The 24,802-nt window shown below is 42.4% G+C and overlaps 2 protein-coding genes across 5 annotated transcripts in view; one reads left to right on the top strand and one right to left on the bottom strand.

The window, feature by feature from the left end:
- Window positions 1-1,978: 1,978 nt before the first annotated feature.
- On the bottom strand, window positions 1,979-7,739 carry MTERF2 (mitochondrial transcription termination factor 2). 2 transcript variants are annotated; one of them, XM_031050143.2, is made up of 2 exons: window positions 7,719-7,739; window positions 1,979-3,766 (listed from the first exon to the last, which is right to left on the bottom strand). In XM_031050143.2, the coding sequence occupies exon 2, from the start codon at window positions 3,739-3,741 to the stop codon at window positions 2,545-2,547; it is 1,197 nt and encodes a 398-aa protein (XP_030906003.1). In that variant the 5' UTR covers window positions 3,742-3,766; window positions 7,719-7,739; the 3' UTR covers window positions 1,979-2,544. The 2 variants fall into 2 exon arrangements, with proteins under 2 accessions (XP_030906003.1, XP_005150477.1); XM_005150420.4 differs by lacking the exon at window positions 7,719-7,739 and adding an exon at window positions 5,177-7,694.
- Window positions 7,740-11,326: 3,587 nt separating this feature from the next.
- The window catches only part of CRY1 (cryptochrome circadian regulator 1), a 39,429-nt gene continuing 25,953 nt past the window's right edge, over window positions 11,327-24,802 (top strand). Inside the window, exon 1 of one of the 3 annotated variants that reach the window (XM_034062749.1) lies at window positions 11,327-11,400. In XM_034062749.1, the coding sequence (XP_033918640.1) occupies window positions 11,348-11,400 (53 nt within the window). In that variant the 5' untranslated portion in view covers window positions 11,327-11,347. Of the gene's footprint in view, window positions 11,401-12,162; window positions 12,325-24,802 lie in introns of those variants that run through there. The other 2 variants (XM_005150419.1, XM_031049912.1) reach the window with 2 other exon arrangements.

Genomic DNA, 24,802 nt, shown 5'->3' with positions numbered 1-24,802 from the left:
GCTTCCTTAGTTTATGTGTGGAGAAAGGCATACTTAGGTATGAATCTTCCCCCAGTATCATGGCCCAGTCTGTCTTTTAGCCATATCTAAATAGTGCCAACCAGCTATTAACAAAAACTGTAACTTCACTGTGTAGGCTGTGTACTGACACAACACAAAATCTTTTTTTTTTTTTTTTTTCCCCCTGGGAACTGAGGCTTGAGGATACCCATGTTTAAGCCTGTAATGAGTTGAATGGAACATGGAACTGGTATTTTCAGGGGAAGTGAACTGGCTGGGTCTTGGGGTTGTTTTTGTGGTAGTTTTATTTTACCCTCCCTTTCCTAGTCCCCATTTCAAAAGGGGAAATGTTCATGAAGACTACTTGTATGCCTGACTGCTCACTGTGTAATGGAAGGCTGGGCTTTTCTGTGCCAGGCTTAAACAGCTCAGACTGTTTCGCTTCACTGTGTGTAACAGCAAGAGATGAGGAAGCAGATTTCATCAATACAATGTTTTGGTAACTGGGAGCTTCCCTGAGTTTTTATTATAAATGAATCCCAGGAAGAAGACAGAAACAGGTGCCAGCCAAAGTGTTATGAAGGACTGAATGAATTTCAGTCTGTGGGTAGAGAGTCATCTTTCTGCTTATGCTTTTGTTTTGAAAGGGGAGGATGCAAAATTGAAACATTGAGAATGAAAGATGAGTTTGTGGTAACTCAGGCTATGACTTAATGATGGAAATATGTCCTTCCTGTTTTATCTGTTGCCACTGGAAATAAAATACTTTAAATGATGGGAATAAGCTGTTGCAGGAACTTTAAAAAGAGATACCTGCAGAAACACTGAAACTAAATTTTCAGGGAAAACACTCTTCTACATCTTGGTTTCCTTTTCATCCTAACCCACTGATCAGTTCTGTGGCTGAGCATTAGATTGTGTTATGAGTAGCTTCAGAGAGCTGAAATGCCCCCTTGTGTTTGAGGAGAAGGATGTTTTTTAATTCAGTACTGTGGTCTGCTTAGCAGCTGAGCACTGAAGGACAAAGGCAGGTTCCTGTGGAGTTTTAATATCGTTATCTACCCAGTTAACTCTTAAAACCTAGTAATGTGGTTTGAAGAGTCAGCAAAGATGTGGCTTAGTAACACTGCCCAACTTTCATTGTGCTGGTGATACATGCCCCTTCTTGAACTCTTGCTGCTATCATATGTGCTACAAGGGCAGTGTTTACCCCCCCAAACTGCTGTCACGTCCGCACTTGCCTGCATGGTGGTGAGTTTAAGACCTTCAGCTGTTACACTCTTGGCACTGCTCTAACCAGATGTTTCCAGCCCTTTCCAAGTGCCTGTCAGATAATATGGCAGGCTATATAAAATAGTCACCTGGCAGCCCACACTCTAAATGAGTAATTTAATACCAGCTTCCTCAGCAATTTAAAACTTCTCTTTAAGAAACGGAACCCTGGACTTGCTGCCAAAATGTCTGTTAAAAATGTCCTTGCAGAATGGCCTGGAGTGACGGGGGATGTGTAAATGTTTTTTCTCCTGCTGGCACAAGGGAATGGGTATGGCATAGCCACTTAGGAAAGTCTTTCTGAGAAATAAAATCACTGATGATCCTAATTCTATTGAGATGATCGTCACCGATGATACTATTTTATATTAGCATCCACAGCCTGTAAATGAAAATAAATAGAATTTCTGGAGAACTTAAACTCTGTCAGATAGTTACTATTTTGAAAGGCAGCACTTGTCAACAATTACCCTAGGGTGTTATCTGAGAAGCAGTGCCACCCATATATTTAGAAACTATGGCAGCTGTTTGCAAATCTGGTAGTCATTTTTAATCATCAGTGGTTTACAGACTAGAATTTTGTTACACCTGATGAAAAGCATTACTTTTTCCTCTCCCTACAATCATCTCAGACTCACTTGGATCCCTCGCTAACCTTTTCTCTCCCTGAGCCTTGCTAGAAAAGGAGAAATTAAGAACTAGATAATAGCAATAAATGTATTTGTTCCTGCCCCAAACCTTTTGAAAAAGGAGTAAATTTTGAAGTTTCAGAAATGTAAAGGAGGTTGTCTTGTAGTTTCTTTACTGCAGCAAGACATGATGGAACTCCAAGAGAGTTTCCAAACATCAGTGAGCCACTGGGTTGATGAACACTGCTGGAAAAATAATCCTCCATTTCTCTTTCTCAGATAGATAAAGATTGTGCTAATCACTGCCACAGGCTGGACTGTTCAGTAACAGAGTTTAAATCCAAACCAGTTAATGCCCTGTTAGATAAGGGAATGTAACAGAACAAAAAAAGCCCCAAACATGTGAGGTATTCCCTGTGTTAAAAAAAAGGCAACCATTATCATAACCAGGTTCTGTGATATTATTTGAAAGCATTAGAAAGCTATGACTGTACAATGAAGATGTGCCCAAGACCTGCTCCAGGACAAAGTACAGTGTAGGACTACAGTCTGGTTAAGATTACTTTTGTTTCAGCTCTTCTCAACCATCATCTTTTTCTCTTTGACAATTTTCCTTTTCATAATTCAAAGTACAGTATTCAAATTAATCTTCAATGTGTATAGGAGCAACAGGATTAAAAATCGGTCTCTCCTTCTTCGATTGTATCTTACCGTAATTGACTTCAAAATCTTTCTTAGTACCATTCAAGCTTTCTAGAGTTCCAGTCTTGATATCATACCCCAAAGCAGAGAGTTTTTTAATTCGGTGCTGGACAATTTGTGTTGTCAGCTCCAGCACCATTGGTGTCTCTTTAATCTGTGCTACAGAAATTCCTTCCCTCAGAAGTCCTTCAAGTCTTTCTTCCAAAACTGGAACAGAATAGTAGAGAAGGGCTGGGCACTTCAGCACAAGCTCTTTTAATTCTTGATCGCTGCACTTAAAGACTCTTTTGGAAAAATGCATACTCTCCTTCATAGTAGAAGCAGTGAGTTGAAAAATGAAACCTTTAAGTTTGGACAGCAGCTGCAGAACTTCATGGTCAGTGAAATCATTCTTCTGGAGAAATTCCAAGTTCTCCCGGATTGCAGTGGAGGTGTTTAATAAAATAAATGGATTCTGGCTCAACAGCTTCAGTATCCAGATCTTCATATTTGCATCAGAACCTCCTAAACTTAAATAATTTCTTTGTAATGTCTCTATAATGTCTTTGTTTTTCTCAAGGGGGTTATAGAAAATATTGGGTGCGCTTGTCAAGAACCTGGTGATTATGTTATTCTTAAGTCCCAACTCTTGAAAAAACAGTATATTTGCCTTCTGGTTCTCATGATACTCAGTAGTAAAAAAAGACTCTGGAAACTGCTCTATTAATTTAATCAACTGTTTTTCATTCTGGCATACTAATTGCCACAGAGCTCTTTGAGAGTTTATCTCTGCAGGGGTATGGAGAACTGCCTCTGGGCAGCGTTCTAAAATGTTGGCTACAGCAGCCTCATCCGCTCCCATTTCCTGTAAAATACCAGCGATTTCTTGAACGTAGGACACATCCTGGAGAAGAACCCATTCCTTCAGTCTGCGTATTTTCTTAACATCAACAGACAATCTGTAGAGACTCTCAATGGTTTTTTTATTCTCCTCTCTGGATTTCGAGTCCGTTGTGTAAGTGGAGCGGATTAGGAAGCATCTGTTGGCTGCTTCAGTCCATACTGATGAAAAATTCAATCCCAGGTCATGGTGCTGCGGTCTTGCCAACAAAAAAGTAAATGTACCTTTTGCACTGTGAGTGATTCCCCTCAGCATCATGAAGTTGAGCCTAATGGAGAGAGAACTGTAAGAAAACATGATTAAGGCACAAGTTAACAGAGATACTGACACTTAAGACTGAGCTGACATAAGAAATGACTCTCAGCAGTGGGTTTTGTTATTAGCACAAAACTCAGCTTTCACGCAATAGCAGGGGGGTAAAAAATCATTTCTGAAAGGTTAATGTTCTGAGGGATGCCTCACTGGCATAGTGATGTGCGGATGTAACAGACCTCATGTGGGGGCAGCGCTCTGCCTGTATAAAAGCTTGCAGTCATAGAAGAACCGAACTGTCAGCTGTTTCCTGCAGCTAACATTGTTATTGCGTTACAGCTTGCTTATACTACACTAGAAACATGTTTCATGCAATTTAACCTGACAGTAATTCTACTAAATGAATTTAAAACAAGAAAAAAAGGTAGTTTAAATATCTTAGCCTTTCTGAATGTATTTGCTTAACTTCTCAGGAATTGTTCAGAGCATGACTTGTTCCTTCGTGTGTCAGAGATCCCCCAGTGCTCCTTCAGCAGCAGTTCATGTCCTAACTGCATTTTGAAATCATTCTTGTTATAATTAAGGGAAAAAAGAAAATCACTGAAACCTTTATGGATGTGTTTTTCACTTGCTAAGCCAGCACCAGAACTGGGTTCTGTAGAAGCACACGGGTATTCTGGGGGAGGAATTAAGTATGCTGTGACATCTTCAGGCCTTTGCCTGTCTTTTCCAGTACCTACTTTGCTCCAGCTGTGCTTTGCACTGAAACCTTATTTCTGCCTCCAGGTACTTCTGTCATGCCCAGCCAGCCCCATCAGGATGAGAGTGCTCAGAGAGTAGGTGCATAGCTGTGCTGGGGTCCGCACAGCAATCACAAGGTAGGTGTGGGTAACCCCATACCCTACCTTTGCTCAAACTGCCAGGTATCACCACCTGCTCTGCAGTGGCCAAAGGAGCAACAGTCAATCAACTGTATCTTTAATATCCTACATGGTGTTTTCATAACCACCTTTTGGAAGCACAAAGTGTGAAAGACAGAACTGCTGGTCTGTGAAATGCTTCCACTGCTGCTGGTAACATGCTTAAGACTGCTGAAACTGAAAATGGGGGGGAAATGACAATTTGTGTATTTGACTTATATTTATAGGGTTACTTTCACCTCTCCCAAAGTGTAGCATGCTTCAAGAAGTACCTATGTGACCATTAAGCTGGGGTTTTATTTTAGCAGACTGTTATGATCATGCAGTCAAATCTACATAACAGACCAAGAAGCCTGTTGCAGGAACAGCTACACGAGACCCCTAGGATCTTCTTTATAGCACAACTTTAAGAAAATACATGGCTTGTTTATAGGACTTAAGTGATAAAGCCTCTGTCCAGTTGCCAGGTAAGGTTAAATATTTTACAGGGGTAAAACACTTCACCTCGAGAGAGAACTTACCTTTGTTTTTAAGTTGATGTTTCTTGGCTTCTAAAAGCTGGGCTCTTGTTATGTTATTGCATCACAAACTAAGAACAATAATCTCCTATATGCAAACTTACGTTATTAACAGAAGTGGCTTATCTGTAACTTGGTTCTTAGGGTTATTTCAAGCCTCTGAGGCAAAATCTAATTGCCTAACGCAACTGCTTGTGTCATGAGCCCAAGGCTAATGATTTTATCTGCATAAAATCTGTGATTGAGGAGTGCTGCCCAGCAAAGCTCCACCACAGAACAGGCAATTTTTTGCAATAACACTGAGAGCATTCTAAGTGTGGGTCAGTCACAGCCTTTTCATGTGCTGACCTTTCCATGTCCTGAAAAAGCAACTATTTTCATGGGGACTGCAAACTAAAGCCTCTCCTGCAACCACAGTGACACAAGTGCCTGTGTCCAAGTATTCTGAGGCATTCTATTGAATTTTGTGGCTCCAAGCAGAGTAAGTCTCTCGAGGATCAGGGCTTTCTCCACTAAAGCTTCAGCTCAGCTGTAATAGAGTATTGTTAAAATGGTTTGGGATGGCAGATGGCACTTCCAAAGTACAAACCAGAAAAATAACTAACCATGACTTTTGCTTCAGTGTGTAATCCTACTGTTAAACAAAACTGTCTTCTGAGTAATGCAGTCCTTAAAATACAGTCATTTTATCTATTAGAGAACTTTTTAAAAAAATCCTGATGTAGTAAATTGTGCTCTTCCAAGATCTTACATGGAAACAATTGTTATGTTCAACTGACATCATAGTCAATTTTTAGTGCTGTTAGTGAAGATCACCCATGCACAAACACCGAATACTATGAAAGGAAAGGTATTTGCTAAGCCGCATTTGACTGGGGTACTCAGGAGTCCTTGTAAAGCACAGAGCAAAATGTAACATGCAAAATGAGATGAATGGATTTTAATGCCTCAGTTTCTATAGAAACTGAGAAGATGATTAAGAGATGTGTTGTGATGTATTTCAGAGTCCAGAGATGCCATTTGCAGGGTATGTAACCTATTCCAGAAGTTGAGAGTTCTCTTAAAGCACAAGCTGAACTACTGCCCTAATATGCAGGACCCCAACATAACTTTTTACATACTTATATTGCTGTGGGGATTGTAAAACAATTGAGTGACTAAGGAAAAAAGCCAGCTTAGACAGAAGTTTTCTCTTGCTGCCAGCAGCACCCTCTTATCACCACATGTCCTAACAGCAGTAAGGAAGCAAAATACTGTCTGCCTTCACTGGAAGTTACCTGTGATCCTGCTTCCTAGCACACTTGCAGAGACCTGGATCTACAGAGCTATGGGGCATTGTAAGTTTCACTATTTACTGATGCTTCTATGTGTATCTTCTATAGGAAATGGATACTAGGGTCAACTGGTTATTCATCCTTCATTTCATTCAGAGATTTTGAATTAAAGACTCAAATCTCACTTTCTGAAAATCATCAAAACAACCTCTTGCTTGTGTTGTATTTTTCACAAACCTTTCACTAAAGAGAACACCAATGTGACTACTGCTGTATGCTGGTCACCACCATTCTCATTACAGCAGGCTCTTGCTAGATCTTAGTGGACTGTACAGAATTAAATGAAACTGCTAAGTGCCTAGATTGAACTTTGACTTACCAGCAAAAATAGGCATCTACCTAGAAGAGAGCAGCATAACTAGGATTTGAATAGCTTGTGAAGAAGTGTGAAGCAGTAACAGCACTTTTGTAGATTAACGCATAGCAGAGTAAGCATTTGCACTTCAGCACTTACAGCCAAAAAAATGAACCCCTGCTTTGTAACAGTAGTGGAAATGAGGTAAAGAAGGATTACAAAAGTATGCTAGACCAACAACGCTTTCCAGAAAAAAAAAAGAGGAACCTTTGATAATCAAAACTGAAAGTGACATCAAGACCTCACAGCAGGGTCTGCTATAAGGTAATACCAGGCTGCTTTGGCCAGTCAGGTCCTGAAAGCCTCCATGGGTTGCCTGTTCTACAGGGAAAACGAAAGTGCTCCCTCACGGCATGGTTGAGGCTGGGCCGATGTGGACGACCCCTGCCTGCACAGCCCCTCTCTTCCCTCTGGACCCCGCTTCGGGGCAGAGGAGCAGGAGGCGGCCATTGTCCTGCAGCCAGCCCTGGAGCGGAGGGTTCCTTCTCACAGCAGCCTAGTTCCTCGCCGCCACAGCTGGTTTCTGCCGTCACTGCTAGCTCACTGCCTGCAGCGTCACCCACGACCTACGACAAGGACTGTCGCGCAAGGCCCCCCTTCCCAACCTCGCACCGTTTAAATCACACACAACCCCTCCTTCCGCATCTCGCATCGCTTCTCTTCCGGCCGTCACTGCTGTGACACTGTCGTCAAAGCACAGGAGGCCGAGCAGCACGTCAGCTGCAGAGCCGCGCCAAGGCTCCCCTCACGGGCCACCACTGCGACACCCGCCGCCCCGCGCCCCCGGCCGGTGGGAACAGGTCAGAACCGGCTAGGACCGGCCCCGCGCGCCGCGCCGCGCCATGCCATGCCTGACCTGCTCCCCGCGCTGCGCCGGGCCCTACCATTGGTGCCGCCCGGGCGGGGGGGAAGGGAGAACGCGACAGAGGGATGTACTATGTGGCGACGGCGAGGGGCGTGTGGCAGTGAAGTGCAGTTGTTAGGTCTGAGTTTGACATAAACAAGGCGTTTGCTGTCCTGCGGATGCCAGTCGGGTGTGCTGCAGGTCCTGCTTTGGTGCAGGACACTTCATCAAGTGTGGTGAACGGGCTTGAACGGGCTTTTCGTGGTGCAAAAGTCACCTGAGGTTCTTCTGCTTGTTTAAACAGACTTTGTTAGAGTCACAGAATGGGTTGGGTTGGAAGGTACCTTAAAGCTCACCCAGTTCCAACCCCCTGCCGTGGGCAGGGACACCTTCCACCAGACCAGGTTGCTCCAAGCCCCGTCCAGTCTGGCCTTGAACACTGCCAGGGATGGAGCAGCCACAGTTGCTCTGGGCAACCTGTGCCAGTGTCTCAGCACCCTCACGGGGAAGAACTTCTTCCTAATGACTAATGTCTACCCTCTTTCACTTTAAAACCATTCCACCTTATCCTGTTGTTATTTGCCCTTGTAAAAAGTCCCTCTCCAGATTTTTTTAGGCCTGTTTTAAATACTGGAAGGTTAGGGTAAGAAATAGCTAAATGTTGTTGGATTTAAACAGCTTTCAAGAGAGAATTAGTGCATTAAATTTAAAAGAGAATAAAAAAGCATCAAAATAATTTTCAAATCAAGAATTCTGAAGTATCATCCCAGCACATAAATTAACTTTTTAAAATCAGGCAACTTGAGTGCCTGTGATCTCTTGGGAAGCAAATGATCCTGTTGATTAGGTAGCAGAAATGGTCCATTTCTTGTGTTTTTCCAGAACGACAGCTGAAATAACGGTGCTGGTGAGGCCTTCTGCCCCATCCAGCACGACAGCTGCTGCACAGACCACCCAGGAACCAAAACCCTGCCGCTCCTGATACCAAATGTGTCAACTTCTGCAAGATGGCTTCTACTCTTCTTGGAAGCAGTACCCAGAAAAATCCTTTCAGGATCAAATTGGGATGAGAGGCAACACTGGTGTGACGATGGGAGGCTTGTCTTACATCAGTATCTCTTCTTTGATGTGGTAACTCCACTTAGTACAGAATAAAAGTAAAATTTACATACGTAGTCATTGGATTTATAGTGTTTTGCTGGAGGTGTTTCGGATGTTATATGAGTTGTGCTGGTGAGAGTCATCTTCCTCCACCCCTTTTTTTTCAGCTGTATCTACTTTTATTTCTCTTCTAATCTCAGCATAACCAGTCAGCAGAGAGATGTGAATAATTTCTAGCCTAGATTTTTCTAGGTGTATTAAGATTTTTTAAACTAAGTCTGGGTCTGCACAGGCACACTCTTCAGAGAGCGAAAGTCAGTACTGTTATCTCTGGGAACACTTCTTTGCCAGCTACATTTCCAATAGTCTCAGTTAGATCTATGAAAATGATCTAATAAAGAAGAGAACTGCTAGTGAAATAAACTGTGCTCTATGATCCTAGTGTTCTCTGTCGCAGGTATAACTGTTGCTTCAAGAACAGTCAACAGTGTGTGTGAATATAAATGACATACATACAGTGATGTTAAAAACATGTATCTAAAAAGCACCTCTGGTTTATAATACCCAATGTATTGCACTCATACGTCCTTATGTTTTTGTCATTTCACTGGCTTCACGTTAGCTTTTTTCTCTTGTAACTCCTCCCCACTCTCATGATTTTTGCAATCATGGTGTGCACTAAATTAGCAATTAAGTTGTTTTAAAAAGTGATCCACACAGTGGTGAGGTTTACTTGCAGGAGTTCCTTGATTAACCGTGATTCTATTTTTTTAATAACTTGGAGAGACTCTTCCCTCGAGATCGAACATTTTAATTAATATATTCTCTGCCTTCCTTCCAGTTCTAAATCAAGAACCATCTAGCATGGAAGGTATGGCTAGAGCTGAAAAATGCTTTGACATAATGACAAGCTAATGACATACTACACTTGTTATTTAATCTGTAGCGACAAACAGCTTGTAGCCAGGTGGTTTTCCTGATTGCAGTCTTATGATAGAACTGTCAGGTCTTGTGAGGGAGGGTTGCTTTCATCTCAGTATTCCCAAGAAGGCAGATTGGTTGATGCTGGACTTTATTCAGGGCCATCTTCAGTGTTGCAGCCTCATCAGGAGCTCGTAGAGAACATAAGGAGCACAAAAAAGTAGTTTTAAAGTTTGAAATAGAAACTGTATTGTGAGGTGACTTTCCTTGAAAATGAGGAATCTGTCTTCTTCAGTGTGCTGAGAAATTATAGAATTAATAGGAATTTGATGGAAAGTGGTCACTAACTACCAATATTTGATTTCTGTTTTATTTCCTTGAAAATGATTCATCAAATATTCAGCATTTCTTAAGACTAAAACCAAAACAGGCAAGGAAGAATGTACTTAGCATTAACTGAGACAATTATGCTTGACTTCACAATGACCCAAATACTCCAGGTTTGAGTTACAGCAAGGGTGTGTGAAAGGATCCTGTATATTCTTCTTGGGCCTGTGGAGTATGATGTTCCACGTATGACAAAGTAGGAACTGAAAAGCTCATAGGTATTTATGTTATTGTTCCTGCTGGGGCTTAAGAACAATTTGCCTTCACACTTTTTAGAAAGAAATTTTGTATGAAACCAAGTAGAAAGGGATTCTGATCATGGCTGGGACCTTTGCTGCGTTGATCATGGGTGACTTTTTGTAAGTCATTCAGAGTGAGGAAAGAAAAGTGTAAAGGGAAATACCGGATTTCTCTTTTTGTTCACTTTTACTTTATGTGTATCCCAGCAGAAACAAATAATATAATAGAAAGGGTAATTGCAGTTCTTAAAGTACTTTCCTATTCTGGAATTATGGAAGTCTACCAGGCTTCCAGATGAGACAAAGGTCAGTCCTACTGATTTGTCCTCTGCCTTTTACTTGAGAGATGTTATTTCTAATGAGACTCCTCTCACTGTTGCAGCCCATCTGTGAACATTCTGGAGGTTGTAATTTGCACTGTAACCCGCAGGCAGAGGTTTACTTTCAGATCTGCATCTAGAGCTGCCCTGTTAGGACTCGAAATTGCGCTACTGAGTCTTGTCAGTGCGACACCCCCTTCAGCTAACATGGGAGAAGGCATAGATAAATCTACTGTTTTGTGTTTGGGCTCTGCAATTAAAGAGATGTTGAATGTACACCATTTACTAATAATTACTCTAGTAACAGTGCTAGGGTGACCATTTAAATTAATTCTCCTGCTCAGAACTCGCTGTAAAGCATCTTTGCCTCCCGCAGCACTGCATGGCCGAGCTGCCCTCCCCTGCTTGGCTGTTCTTTCTCAGCTCTTGCCGGTACTTCAGAACTACAGCGGCAAACCCACAACCCGTTTCGTAACCACCAACGGGCATCTTAAACTAATACTGAAAGGGCGGGAGCGGCGAGGGCAGAGGGAGACAGCCCCGCCTGACCAAGACGAGCCTCTGGGCTTACATAAGCGCCCCGAGAGCAGGGATGGGGAGCGACTGCATCAGCCACGCGGCTGTTTCACCACCCACCCGCCGGGCGCTTAGGGGATCCGTGCTGCCACTGCGCATGTGCAACCCCCGCGCACACCACGGGAGCGCGCAGGGAGCTATACATAACAGGTCAGCGGTCGCGCGCCGGAAGGATCTGCGCGTGCGCCCCCTGCCAGAACGTAGCGCCTCGGGGAGCCTCCTCGAAGCCCCGTGCTCATCCGGGCCCCTCCGACAGGGGCCAGAGGAGGGGAAGGGAAGGGAGGGGGCTACGTCTCCGCCCCCAGCGCCGCGTACCCGGCGGGTGGGATTCTTGCCGGCACCGCAGCCTGCCCCAGCCGCCCTCCACCTCGCCGCGGAAGCGGGTCCGGCCGGGCCCCTCGCCTTCCCCGTGCCCGCGCTTCCTACCCCTTCCCTCCCAACGCCGGTAGTAAACACACTTCAGAAACGTGAGGGCCGGTGGTCACGTGGGGGTGAGCCTGGCCAATCGGCGGCGCGGGGCGGGGCGCGCGGCGGAGCCCCGGCTCCCGGCGCAGAGTCACAGGGCGAGCGGCGAGGCGGTGGTTGCCGGCTGGTGCGAGCGTGTGCGGCCGCACTTACGGCCGCTTCCCGCGGGCAGGGGTGGAGGGGGAGGCCCGGAGCCGTCGCCGGATCCCGCTCTCCGTCTCCGCTCTCCCCGGCGCGGGGGCTCCGCGGGGGTGATGCGTCCCCGCTGGGCGGCCGCCCCTGCTGTCTCCGCTGGGTCTTAGAGCTGCCTGAGGTGAGGGCCCAAGGGTCACCCGCCGTTGCTCGCCCAGGCGCCGAGCGGCGGCGCCGCGCCATGAGCGGCCCCGCGGGCGGTGGCGGTGGTTCCCGCTGAGCGCCCGCGGCCCCAGCCCCGGCCCGGTCCGGCGGCGGCATGGGGGTGAACGCCGTGCACTGGTTCCGCAAGGGGCTGCGGCTCCACGACAACCCGGCGCTGCGGGAGTGCATCCAGGGCGCCGATACGGTCCGCTGTGTCTACATCCTGGACCCCTGGTTCGCCGGCTCCTCCAACGTGGGCATCAACAGGTGGCGGTGAGTGTGGGGCGCCGGGAACGGGGGGGTTCGATCCTCGCGTTACGTGTGCGGTCACGCCGCCTCCTCACCATCCGCCCCGCCAACCGGCTGGGCCGCCGCCAGCGCCGGCTTCCCTCGCCCGCTTGCCAGCTCTCCCTGCCGCTCCGGAGCCGTGCTGCACACCCAGCCCCTGCGCCGGCTCGGGGGAGAAAGGGGAAGAAGCTGGGAAGCCGTGGTTTCCTGGGGAGGGGGGTATTGTTCCCGCTCCCCAGGGCGGCGAGTCGGTGTCCGAGCGCACCCCTGGAGCCGCCCGCGCTGGAGCTGAGAGCAGGGCTGCTGCGGGGTGAGAGCTCCGGGGGAGCAGCAGAGGGGTGGCTTCCTTTCTTCATCTCAGGACCTCAAGGCAGGCAGAAGCTCCCTTCTATTCCAGGGTGATTCCATTTCTGGAAAAACTGGGAAGCTGCTAGGTTAGTTGGGCAGGAATTTCTCAGCGTAGCTTTCCTACAGGGAAGGGTATGTAGTGTCCCTTTCTGAAGCATGCACATCTCTATTCCTTACCCCTTCGAGCCCGATGTCGTCTTGCCTAGTACAAGAATGAACTTTACTGTGGAGTTGTGACTTGACACTTCCATGATGAATGTGTGCTAGAGGTTAATGGGACTTGTCTTTTATGTGCTTGTCTTGTGACATAAGATATCACTAGGAATCTGAAAGTTCTACTCTTTTAAAAGGATAATCCAGTAGAGTTCTTGTATCATCTATCTATCCATCCAGTGTAAGGAACTTGAAATGCTCATGATCTTAGTCTGCCCAGACTGTAATGCTGAGAAGAGTTGCCTAATTATGGATCAAGCACAATGAAAATTGGCTTAACACCGTGTCATAGAAGAATGACAAAGTTGGGATACTTTGGGTTTCAGTTCAGTTTGCTTCTCTTTAAGGATTGTTTCTTTCAGATTCAATAATTTGTATCCCAGGTCATTAAATACTTTATCAGCCAGGTAACCTACCTTTGGAGGTTAGTCAGTTTGTTTTCCTTATGCTTCAGTTTCTGGTTTTCAGAAGATAGAAATACCTTAAAAATGCTTTCAGTGAACTTTAACTTGGTGGCCATTCCATTTTTCACTGACAAAAATAATATTCAAACCACTTAAATGTAATTGCTAGACACCTTATTTGAGGCTTATAATGGTACATTTATAGAAGCTTTTAAAATTCTTTCATTTATTTTGAAGGGGCATAAGGGTTTTTTTTTTTGAATAACAAAATCTGATTTTATAAAGAAAACTCAGATTTCAGTTTTATGGGTGAAGCATGAACAACAACTTAAGTCTTAAAAGAATGTGGGCAATTGACACAAGTCTAAGTGTTAGGGAAATCACATGTCTTAAGAATACTTCATAGGCTTCTAGTGTGTTTTGCAATTGAAATGCTAAGCCTTTTTTTGTTATATTCTCTGAGCTGGTGAATGATAGACAAATATGAACTTTGATTCTAGCAAAGGGAGGTTCATGTCTTCAGTTCTACTGCTCTTGTTCTTCAATGACTATATAATAGGATCCTTAGCAAATACAGTCATTGAGTACATTTCTGTGTGGTATATACAATCATAGAGTGGTTTGGGTTGGAAAGGACCTTAAAGATCATTTAGATCCACCCCCTCTGCCACGGGAAGGGACACCTTGCACAAGACCAGGTTGCTCAAAACCCTATCCAACCTGGCCTTGAACACTGCCAGGGATGGGGCAGCCACAGCTTTTTTGGGCAATCTGTGCTAGTGTCTCAGCACCCTCACAGGAAAAAATTTCTTCATAATATCTAAATCTCCCCTCTTTCTGTTTAAAGCCATTCCCCATTGTCATATCACTATTTGCTCTTATAAGAAGTCCCCCTCCAGCTTTCCTGTAGGCCCTGTCCAAAGCACTTCAATTTCCTGGGACTAACCTCAAGGTACATTCTGAGCATGGGTTTAAGCAGGAAATCTTTCTGCCTGCATAGCTCCGTTTTGTGAGATCTTCAGTCTTTTTTCAAGTTTGAAAGTATGATGACTTTATAGAATAACTGTCTGCTAAAGCTGTGTGTTTATTAGAATGACCTCAATAAATTTTGTTTAAATGAACAGTTACTAGTTTGGAACGAATCCATTTTAGGTTCCAGTGGTTTTAATGAGCTGCTTTGAACCAGTGGGAACATACATTCACAGTATGCGTACACCAGACTTGGAGAGTGCAGTGTTTTGGTTTGCCAAGTCTCAGTTGGCGCTTGTAATTAATGATCAAGCATTTTGTCTCCTTGGTCACTTGATGACCATAAGCAAGATCCTTGCTTACATGCCTGTGGAGTGGGGTGTTGAATTAGTCAGAAATATTTTATTTGAGATTAGGAGCTGAAGCCTTTCAGCATTTGGAACATGAGTCAAATGTAATCTGGTGTGAGTTTACAGTGGTCCTTTCTTAGTTTAAGTTGACTGACAGCAGGAGTATATGTTCTGGTGAGTTTATGGTCCCAGTGCCCTGGGCAAAACTCTTGTCTGTCAGAGTTCAAAGTATGACTAGCACAATGGATATGAGGAAAAATGGTTCAAGGATATGAGATATCAGGAGGTTTGCTTTCTTGCTAGAAGTAATATTGTCTGTCTGCAGAGTTGCCAGATAGAGTTAAATTTTAAAAAATGCATGTTAAATCTGGCAATAGCAGCCTTTAACACAGGTGCTTTCCGATTAACTTTGCTCTTTAAGCAGTCATGTAACACTCATGAATTAAGATTTTTGTGTAATTGTGCTATTGAGCAAGTCTAATTACTAAGCAGTCACATGGTCTTACTGACCTCCTTTCTCCTGGCATTCAGCCTACCTGTTCTAAATTCATGAATGCTACATAACAAATGCTGGGGCCTTCCTCAACTCACTTAATCTTTTCTGGTTCTGTTCTGTTTCTTCCTCTTGTTCCTTCTTTCAAGCTATCAGATCACAAAGTGCTTCCATTGAGAAATGCTTTTTCTATATAATGAGTTTTCCAGGGTCATTGACAGATCAAGGCTTGTGAAAGGGGGGTTATTCAGTGCAGTAAAAGGTGATGAAGAAATGGTGGAGGGAGATGCTAAATGGAAAACTGCTTTGATGCACCTCTTGTCAATTGTCCTCAAACTTTTGGCACCAGAATTAGCATGCATCTAATTATGTCAACAGAGTAGACAAAGAATGTAACTTACGCACTCCAGCAAGTAACCATTACCTACTAGTGAAAAAATGTGTTTGTATGTGCTCACAGACTTTTCCATATTAAGGAGAATGTGATCTCATGTTTAGCAATATCACTTTGGGAAGGTTTCATTTAGCCCTGGCTTTAGTACAGAGTGGCAGTTTATCTCAATACCTAAAAAGAGAAATGCAAACATTGTTAGCTGCTGCATAAGGATTTACTTTAGGTAATAATTTACTTCTTTAGTTTGTCTTTTTGAGTGCGCATGTACGTGTTTGATATGCTAGTTAAGACTGTCATGCAACAATTGGTTTTAAAAGGATGTATAATCTAATCTTGACAATCCCTGTATTACTTTTTTAATCATTCCTGAAGAGAATGACTTTCACTTTTAAAATAAGAAAATTCATGTACCTGTTAGACTTTGTGAGAATATTGATGTGTTCAGCATCCTGCAGAGTGAGCTGCTGTTATGGCAAAGGGTTGTGTTCATTTAGGAGAAAGAAAAGATGGGTTGCTTTTTTTTTAACACTTAGACCTCAAGATGTAATAAAAATTAATAACCTGAGGGGAAAAAACACTTAATTTCTAGGACAGTCCGTATAATTCATGGAAATGGGAACTTGTTTAAAAAAAGTAATACTTGGACATCTTCCTGTAGCATCTGTAAAATTTTTCTGTTCTGTACACTGGTTTTGAAAATACAGCTTCAGGATATGTAAGTAATGATTTGTCCTTTAAGGAGCTGTATGTTGGATGTGGGATTGGTGAAGAAAGGTTGTCAATAGAATTATTTTATGAGTGATTGCAGTTTTAAATGATATTATGTTTGTAGTTCAGGCAGGGAAAATGTGTGTTATACTTTGTGTCCCTCTTCTATGTAAAGAGGAATGTACAAAATAATTGACTTGCCAGCTAAAAATATGCCTTTGTTTTCATGGTGTAGCACATAAGCTGAAAATCTGTTTGATTTATGAAGTATTTAATATCAAACCAATTATCTAAAATATGAATAGAGGTGAATAGAGGTAATACTCTTGGCTTTTCATACACAAAGACAATACATCAGGTCTGGGAGAAACACCAGTTTTGTAGGTATTCTATAGATTCTTTGGGGTTTCTTTTACAGGGTGGGTACCCTCTGCTGAGCTCTGCTGCTATAGCCATGGTGTACCAGGTCCACAAGGGAACTTCAGTATTCCTATGCTGTGTCCTAGGCACACTTGTGTGGTGCGTTGACCCTGGCTGAATGGCAGGTGCGAAGTGAAGCCACTCTAACACTCCCTCACCTGAATAGAGAGAGAAAGTAGAATGAAAGCCTTGTGGGTTGAGGTAAGGACAGGGAGAACAGAGATCACTCAGCCAACAAAGGCAAAGCAGACATGACTTGAAAAAAAATAATTTATGACCAATCCAATCAGAGTAGGATAATGAGAAATAAAGCCAGTCTTAAAACACCTTCACTCCACCCCTCCCTTTTTCCCAGCCTCAGCTTCACTCCTGATTTTCTCTGCCTCCTTCCCCCCAGCAGCACAGGGGAATGGGGATTGCAGTCAGTTCATACATGTTGTCTCTGCTGTGCCTTCCTCCTCATCTGGACTCCTCACAACCTTCCTCTGCTCCAGCATGAGGTCCCTCCCATCTAGAGTCCTCCATGAACTTTTCCAACATGAGTCCTTGCCATGGGCTACAGTTCTTCATGAACTGCTTCAGTGTGGGTCCCTTCCGTGGGGATCCTTCAAGAACAGACTACTCCAGCATGGGTCTCCCATGGGTTCACAAGTCCTGCAGCAAACCTGCTCAGATGTGGGCTTCTCTCTCCACAGGGCCGCCTTGATGTCAAACACTTGCCACACAAATCCAGTACAACCCCATCATAACTTAATGAGTGGCTTCAACTCTAGTGCAGTGTACAACCTGGAGCACTTTTGTCCAACCAAACCAGTAAATTGAGGGTGATTAATCTGTAAATTTTCAAATCTGTTACTGAAGAGCGGTAACTTGTTTTCAAAAGCCATGTGTTCGGATGGGAGTTCTGTGGTACCAATGGCTGGATTGCAGAAACCCTCCAGTGCCTACCTGTCCTCTTGCACAGAAAGACCCGTCTGCACCAAAAGTGCTCACAGATTAGCAATTCCCTCTCTAATTCAGCATGGTACATGATGTAGTCCTATGATTTACAAAGTACGTCACTGAACCACACTGACGTATGTCTTCATGGTTTTAATCCTGTTGTGTTGATGACAGGGCTGGTTCCACCCTTCTGTGATAACACACAGCCCTGTGGTAAACCAGGTGAGCTCATCAACCTGTCCAAAAGAGATTAGTTCCCATTGTGTTGGGATCAGCTGTGTGGTAGATTGTGCCAGCAAAAAAGGTCATAGTAGTAATAGCAAAGAGGTGAGAGTGGGGAAGGCAGCTACTATTTCTTTCTGTAGCTGTATAAAGTTGAGTGAAATTAAAATGGCCATATATAGCTATGGCCTCTGTTGCTTGTGTGTGTAGTAACCACTGGGTGTTTTTTGGAAGGTGATTATTGGTTTATTCCATGGTTTGCATTTATTGACACCTTTTGTAGTTATATTGATGAGAGTAAGTATCGACCTTTTTACTGTGTTAGGAGGAAGGGCTGATTAATTTTTTGTCAAACTCTCAGAATGCTAGAAATAGCCCTGCCAGTTGAGAAATCATACTATGCTTATTTGCTTGTTTTGGTGAATGATCTTGTATCACCAGATTCTGTAATGTAGCTATTATGAAACTGGGCAAGAAGTTTGCACTGGTTGGTCTGAAGAGAGCAGGCGGTACTACAAATCCAGCTTTATACAATGTTCAACATGTTTTTTTCCAACTAGCAGTTATTATAGGCCAGAAAAATTCTAGTGATCATTTATACGATTTGCTTTTTGACTGCAAGATTGATTTTGAAGGAATTATAATTCCCAGAATAAGATTTTCTTCAGGTTTTTGGAGACCTGTTTTTACATCACTGGCTTCCAGATTTGAGGATATCAAGAGAAGATCTGAGTGCAGTGTTCTTGATACGCAAGTGTAGTGTGTGTACTTTGAGTATCAAAGGACAAATGCAGTCTTGAAGCAACTCTGCAGGATTATTTCAGTCTTCCTTCTCTTGGCCCCAGAAATCTAGGTTTTTAGTTTTACCTAAGCATCAGTAAATCCATGCTTTATTTGAGCTGGGGAAAGTAATCTGTCTGCAGCTTGTTGTGTTACCTCTGCTCATAAAAAGAGAGGGTGATAACTCCCAAGAAGCACCATCTATAGTGAACATTAAGCCAACCTTTTTTTTAGGCAGTCAAGAATACAGGTTTTTCCCCAACGATCATTTTGCGGCGGTGTCAAAGAATTCTGCAGCATTCTTCAAAGCAAATTATTTTATATATTATAGAATGGTTAGGGTTGGAAGGGACCTTAAAGATCATCTAGTTCCAGCGCCTTCCGTTAGGCCAGGTTGCTCACAGCCCTGTCCACCCTGGCCTTGAACACTGCCAGGGATGGGGCAGCCACAGCTTCTCTGGGCAACCTGTGCCAGTGCCTCGCCAGCCTCACAGGGAAGGACTTCTTCCTAAGTAAGCTAATCTAAGCCTCCCTGTGCCCCCTTGTCCTGTCACTATGTGCCCATGTAAATAGAACCTCTCCAGATTTCTTGTAGGTCCCCTTTAGGTACTGGAGGGCTGCTCTAATGTCTCCCCTTAGCCTTCTCCCAGCTGAACAAGATGAACTCTCTCATCCTGTCTTCATAGAAGAGGTGCTCTGGGGCTCCAGCCCTCTGATCATCTTTTGTCCATTTTAATGCAATAAGGTATTTTATGAAAATGTCTTAATTCCTACCAATGGGAGCAAATTTTAAAACAAATTTCATTATGCAAATACTGCAGAAAAGTCTGCTTATCATTGTACCATCTGAACTTTATGGTTTCTGGCAGTTTATGTAGAGCATGGAAGCTTTTCTTTTCAAGGAAGGTGACTCTTCTCCATAGTCTCTCAAAGCCTGGCAGGTTTTCAGGTTAATTGTATAACCCGTGGTAAGAGAAAGGTCAGGCTGCCAGCAGAGTCAGCCATTTTTTCAGTGTGGAAGTTACACTGAAGTCTGTGATGTATTAATTGGTATATTGCAAGAAACTCTTTGCTATAGGGAATTCTGTGACCTTTCCTTAGTGACCTAAAAAAGCAGAAGTCAGTTTGAGCATGAGTTGGTTGTGTAAGTACTGTGGGAGTACACAGCTTTCTGTTTTATAGGATTAGCAATTTGCATATCACATTTTACCAGGTTTAATAACCGTGCCTTTGAGTAACCTCTAGGAAAGGGCTGGATTTCATTACTGGGGCAGGAACTTCATGGTATTTTTGTGCAATATATTTTCCTTCAATCTTTCAGAACCACAAATGTGGAGCACAGTTAGTTTGTATGCTTCTGTATACTTCTGGCTTTCCAGTTCTTTGCAATCTGGGTCAACAGGTGAACTATAATTGCAATGTTCTTCTAACCCCAAAACCTCCATACATTTTTCAGGTCACCATTAAGCATTTGCTTTCACTGTTTTGGAGTTCTGTGTGCATAAAATTTCTTTATGCGGGAACAATGCTTTAGTGGTGGTGAAGGACAGATTGGAAGGAACTGTGGAAAACGGGTCAGTGTTGTAATGTTTTGTTTCAGGTGTGTAGATGGAGGCAGCTGTGTCAAAAGTCTATATGTTTATCTATACTTTTGGACCAGATACAAATCTGAGAGCATACCAGTTACCAATGGAGGGAGAGTAAATAACACACGAGCTTTGTTACATTAGTTTGGACAGTACCTAAGCCGCAGTGAATAGAGCTTCCTAAAATACACTTTTTTTTTTTTTTTTGAGTTCTCTACTTTGTGATTTGTTTGCTTTTGTTTTGTTTTGGTTGTTTTTTTTTTTTTGTTTTCAATTGCAGTAGTATTTGAAAGGTCTGAAAGTCTGTATTGGTAAGCCTGGGTAGGAAATAAGAATTTGATAATTCTTGCTCATAATCTCTTTGAAAAGTGCTGACACAAGAAGCTTATTGAAATACAATGGAACTTTTTCTGGTTATCAGACATAGAAGGGATTTCTTGCAGTTGAGTGTTGGTCAAGATGTATCCTGCAAGTCTGTATCTGGGTTAACAGGCATGTGATGACATGTGCACCTGAGCTTTTGTGTAATTTGTTGCTTGCTCCTGCAACTAAACTAGATAAACTTTCTGGGCCTGATTTTGAAACTTACTTTGTCTTGGTGCTTCTTAATTTGTAGGAAAACATTTCCTTTCCTATTTAGTCATATGTGTTCCTTTTTTAACTTCTGTTAGTATGTCTGTGACTCTTGCACTGCCGTGGAAAGGAAGGGGCACAAATTTCTTGCACAGTAAGTTTAATCCCTTTTGGAACACAAACTCATATCCTCTCAAAATGAAAACTAGAAACACTGGGAAGAATCTGTTCGAGCTCAAATTGGGCAAGTTGTGAAGTGTGAGAATATGTTGTTACTTATTCTTCAGTGAGAGATGAAATATCTACAGTATAAGTTACTTAGGAGCAATTTCTGTAAGGAAAACTTGGATTTTTCTATCTATTATTTGTCCAAAGCATGGAATCCATGACCTAGGAAATGCTTTACTTTTTATAGAAAGGAACACGTGTAGTCTACTGCTTGCAGATTTTCTTTTTTTCCCTTTTCGTAATGCCAGTCTCAATTCTACTTATCTTGTAGGTGAAGGGCAAACTGTGCTGCAGTTGAGAAAGGGGAAAAATAATGCTCAAAAGAACAGAAATAGGATGGCAGCTTTCATCAGAAATATGACTAAATAGGTAACTCCTTCATGTAGGTTGCTTGTTACTTGATGCCTTGTGCATAACTCGTAAAGCATGATCACGATCTGCATGGTTGCAATTTTGCTATGCACTAAATATACAGAACACCATGGCAAGCTTGATCTCAGTTATGCAATCTGTTTGGTTCTGAAGTACTGGAGAAGTGTACAGAGAATTGTGAGACTCCGTTTTACAGAGCAACGGGTATTAAAAGTAGTTTATTTGATTCCCAATACATGGGATTAATTGAAGAATGAGTGAATTTTTTCTTTCCTATGTTCTCTTGTGAGTTTCCTCAGAATTGAAAATTTTCTATCTAAATACTGTGGCATCAAATGATTATTTTTTCCTTAATTTTTTTTTCCTGTTCTTCATATTTCACATTCCTGTGAATAAGCAAACTCATTTTTTCTAGGGGCTTAAAGTAGAAAAAGAGAACAATACAGCTTTTAGAAGAGATTGCTTACTATTGTTTCCCTTATTTCTCTCTTATGGGAGAGGCATGACTCTATATCTGTGAAACTGATATTTGCATTTAAAATAAAATAGTCTACAGAGCAGGTTTTGCTGTCAAGGTTTCAAAATGGTCTTTGACTGGAGAGCAGGTTGCATTTTGGTTTTGTTCTTTGTTTTTGTAAGTCTTGCTGTTACTAAACTCAAGAAGTTGAAACTATCCAAGTCCTAATGGTGGTGAGTGAACAAAGGATGTCATTTGGATTGGTTTATTTGGATTGCTTAGGGATGATTGCTGTGACTTTGGTTATTTTTCACATGACAGGCTTAGTAATACCAAATCTACTGTGCTTTATCTGTGTTTCTTTTTAGATAGTGTAGCTGCTGTTTACTGCTATCATGCCAAATATCCCAAATCCTGTGAACACTTCTTTAAATGACTTGTTATGAGCCACTTTTTCACTTTTTCTCCAGCATGCTGTTTAACTTGTACAACCTGGAAACATCTTCTAATGTGTAGTTTCATCATTTTAGGTAGAGGATAATGTTGTAAATTTCTGTGATATTGATTGTTCAGTTTCAGTTGAGGTGTCTTTTCCCCTTCTATTACAAGGCTTTCATAATTTCAGAAGATATGTATAGAGAGCATATAAAGATCATACAGTGATGGTGGTTTTCACTAGCAGGTTGTTTTCATTGAAATTTCCGTTCTGTAAGGTAGTTGCCACTAAACTTACTGGTGAGAAGTAGTTTGAGCGATAGTGTTTTTCTTCTAAACCATGAAGAGTATCATGGGTTTGTGGGAGATAATGTGGATCTTCCTATTTTTACATTTTAGATTTTGGCTTTCTGCATTCTTTCAAATATAGGTCCACCAACTTCTCTCTTTCAGTGCCAACTCTGAAATGCTGTTTGCCAAAGAAAAGTTCTTCAGTGCTGCCTTGCTAAAAGTTTTACTCTAGTTCTTTACTACTTCCCTATGACAGAGCACAATGTAACTTACGTTTCTGGCACTGGAGGTCATACTTTCAAACTGCGAAGTGTTACTTTTGTGATCAGATGTTGCTTTTGCAGCAGCAGCCTTCTTGATGTTTTTCAGTCTGCCCTCAGCATTTGCTGCTCTGTGGCTTGTCAAGTGCAATGGTAAAGTACAGATAAATTTTAGTTTTGTTGTTTTTTTAAAAATTATTATTATTATTTTCTATTCCATTTGGAAAGTATGAGATTTGCAGGAGGAATTGTCTCATTACGTATGGTTTGTGCCCAAGAGAAAGCGTGGGGGAAACTTTGGAACTTTTTTTAATTGCAGTATCATATTGTCATTGATTCCAGTATTTTTCCTGCTGAACTTAAAAGTTTTAGGTAAACTAAACTTTGTAGAGTTTTGCTGTTTGTGTTTTGTTTTTCTGCTTTCATAGTATGAGTTATATCTGTGACAATCATTCTGTTAACTGAAGTTTTAAGATGTACTATACAGTAATTCATGGCTTGCCTTTTGTTGGAATGAGTTGTCTTCTGCTTGGAAGTGTTAGTCTCTTGTGCTTGCCTCTCAAATTTTATCTTGAATTCAAGCTTTTGAACTTGGGGTTTGCATAAATTGATCAAAAAATACTTATGCACAAGTCAGCATGATTAATGTTTGAAACCTTGTAGGATTATTTCTACAGAGATAATCTTTTTCTTCATGAAGCTAAGATATAGTTCAATGAAAAGTCACACTAGTGATCTTTGTTATACTGTTAATGGTCATTAACAGCAGCAGTAAACAGGAAACTAAGTAATTGTCAATGTTACTTCCTGGGTTAATGTAGTACCTTTGTATGTCCCCACTCCACAGTTCATGCAGTGTTAAACAGGGTTTAAAAACATACTAATTTTACCTGTCATTCATGAGAGTTTCATGCAGATGTAATGTTTATTTTGTATCTGTAGTAAAGGATTATGTCCATTAGCTTGTGCTTGGATGGTAGTACTGGAGCCTGCTTGTGCTGACACTGCTGACACTGGCAAGGAACACGTTGTTCGTGGACTGCTGTTCATTTTGACACCTTCCTTTTTTTTTTTTTTTTACCAGCTCCTTCAGGTTTGAACATTGCCTTGGTACTTTTTGAACTCTGAGCACATATTGAGTTTCACTTAACCTTTAGCAGCCAGTGCTTCTAAATAAGACACAGAGGAGGAGAACCGACCGTGCTACTTGTTCTTGCTTGAAGCCTCTCTTTGTCCCGGTTAGGAATAAAGTTTGTCTGCAGTACAGGAATCCTCTTGGAGCAGCTCTGAAGGGAAGCAGAAATTCAGCTGCTACCACAGCGGTTACATATAACTGGAAAAGTAGGTCATTGTGGCAGGGAGTAGTCCAAACAGTGCCTGGTTGCTGCAGCAACGACCTACTTTAGGAAACTATTCTTGTTGATTCATATTGAAATGTTCTTACAAATGGTATAAGGACATGATCAGGTTATGAGACATTTAGCAATGCAAGCTTCAGACTTTTTGTAGACATTCTTCTCCCCTTTCCTCCTCCCACTTGATCTTTCCCCCTTGATGTTGGACATGTGGGGATTAAAGCAAATAAAGTTTGTTTTTCTTCAGTTTTGATCTCTAGTGGGGAACATGTCTTCTTCAAGGTTCTGCATAGCAATAGTACTTACCAATGGTGATTAAGTTTCCAGAGTTCAGAGCCTAAAGGTGTCCCCCTATCATTTTTGTCTATAGAAATAGTTTTAGAGGGTTGTTGCTTGGGTTTTGTTGTTGGTTTTTTGGGGGGGTTTTTTCGTTGTTTTTTTTTTTTTGAGTATTTCTCTTCTAAAATGCTAATATTTTATCTTGATATTCAGCTGGTCTTACTTTAACTGCCTTGTCTCCAACAAAGTTTATTCACCTTCAGGAAGGTGGACTTGGTGCCTCCCTCCCTTTTTTCATTAAATTGGTGGTGTTCCTGTTTGCATCTTCTGTGTTGCTGTTAATTCTGATCCTGGCACAAGCAAACTGGAAAAAAGTAAAGTGAT

The sequence above is a fragment of the Melopsittacus undulatus genome, chromosome 5 (assembly GCF_012275295.1).
Source record: "Melopsittacus undulatus isolate bMelUnd1 chromosome 5, bMelUnd1.mat.Z, whole genome shotgun sequence".
NCBI lineage: Eukaryota > Metazoa > Chordata > Aves > Psittaciformes > Psittaculidae > Melopsittacus > Melopsittacus undulatus.
Note: the sequence above shows the minus strand (reverse complement) of the source record. Positions and strands in the feature narration are given on the sequence as shown.

Coding starts and splice junctions, on each gene's coding strand:
- MTERF2 (XM_031050143.2), bottom strand. CDS start 3,741: ATGATGCTGAGGGGAATCACTCACAGTGCAAAAGGTACATTTACTTTT.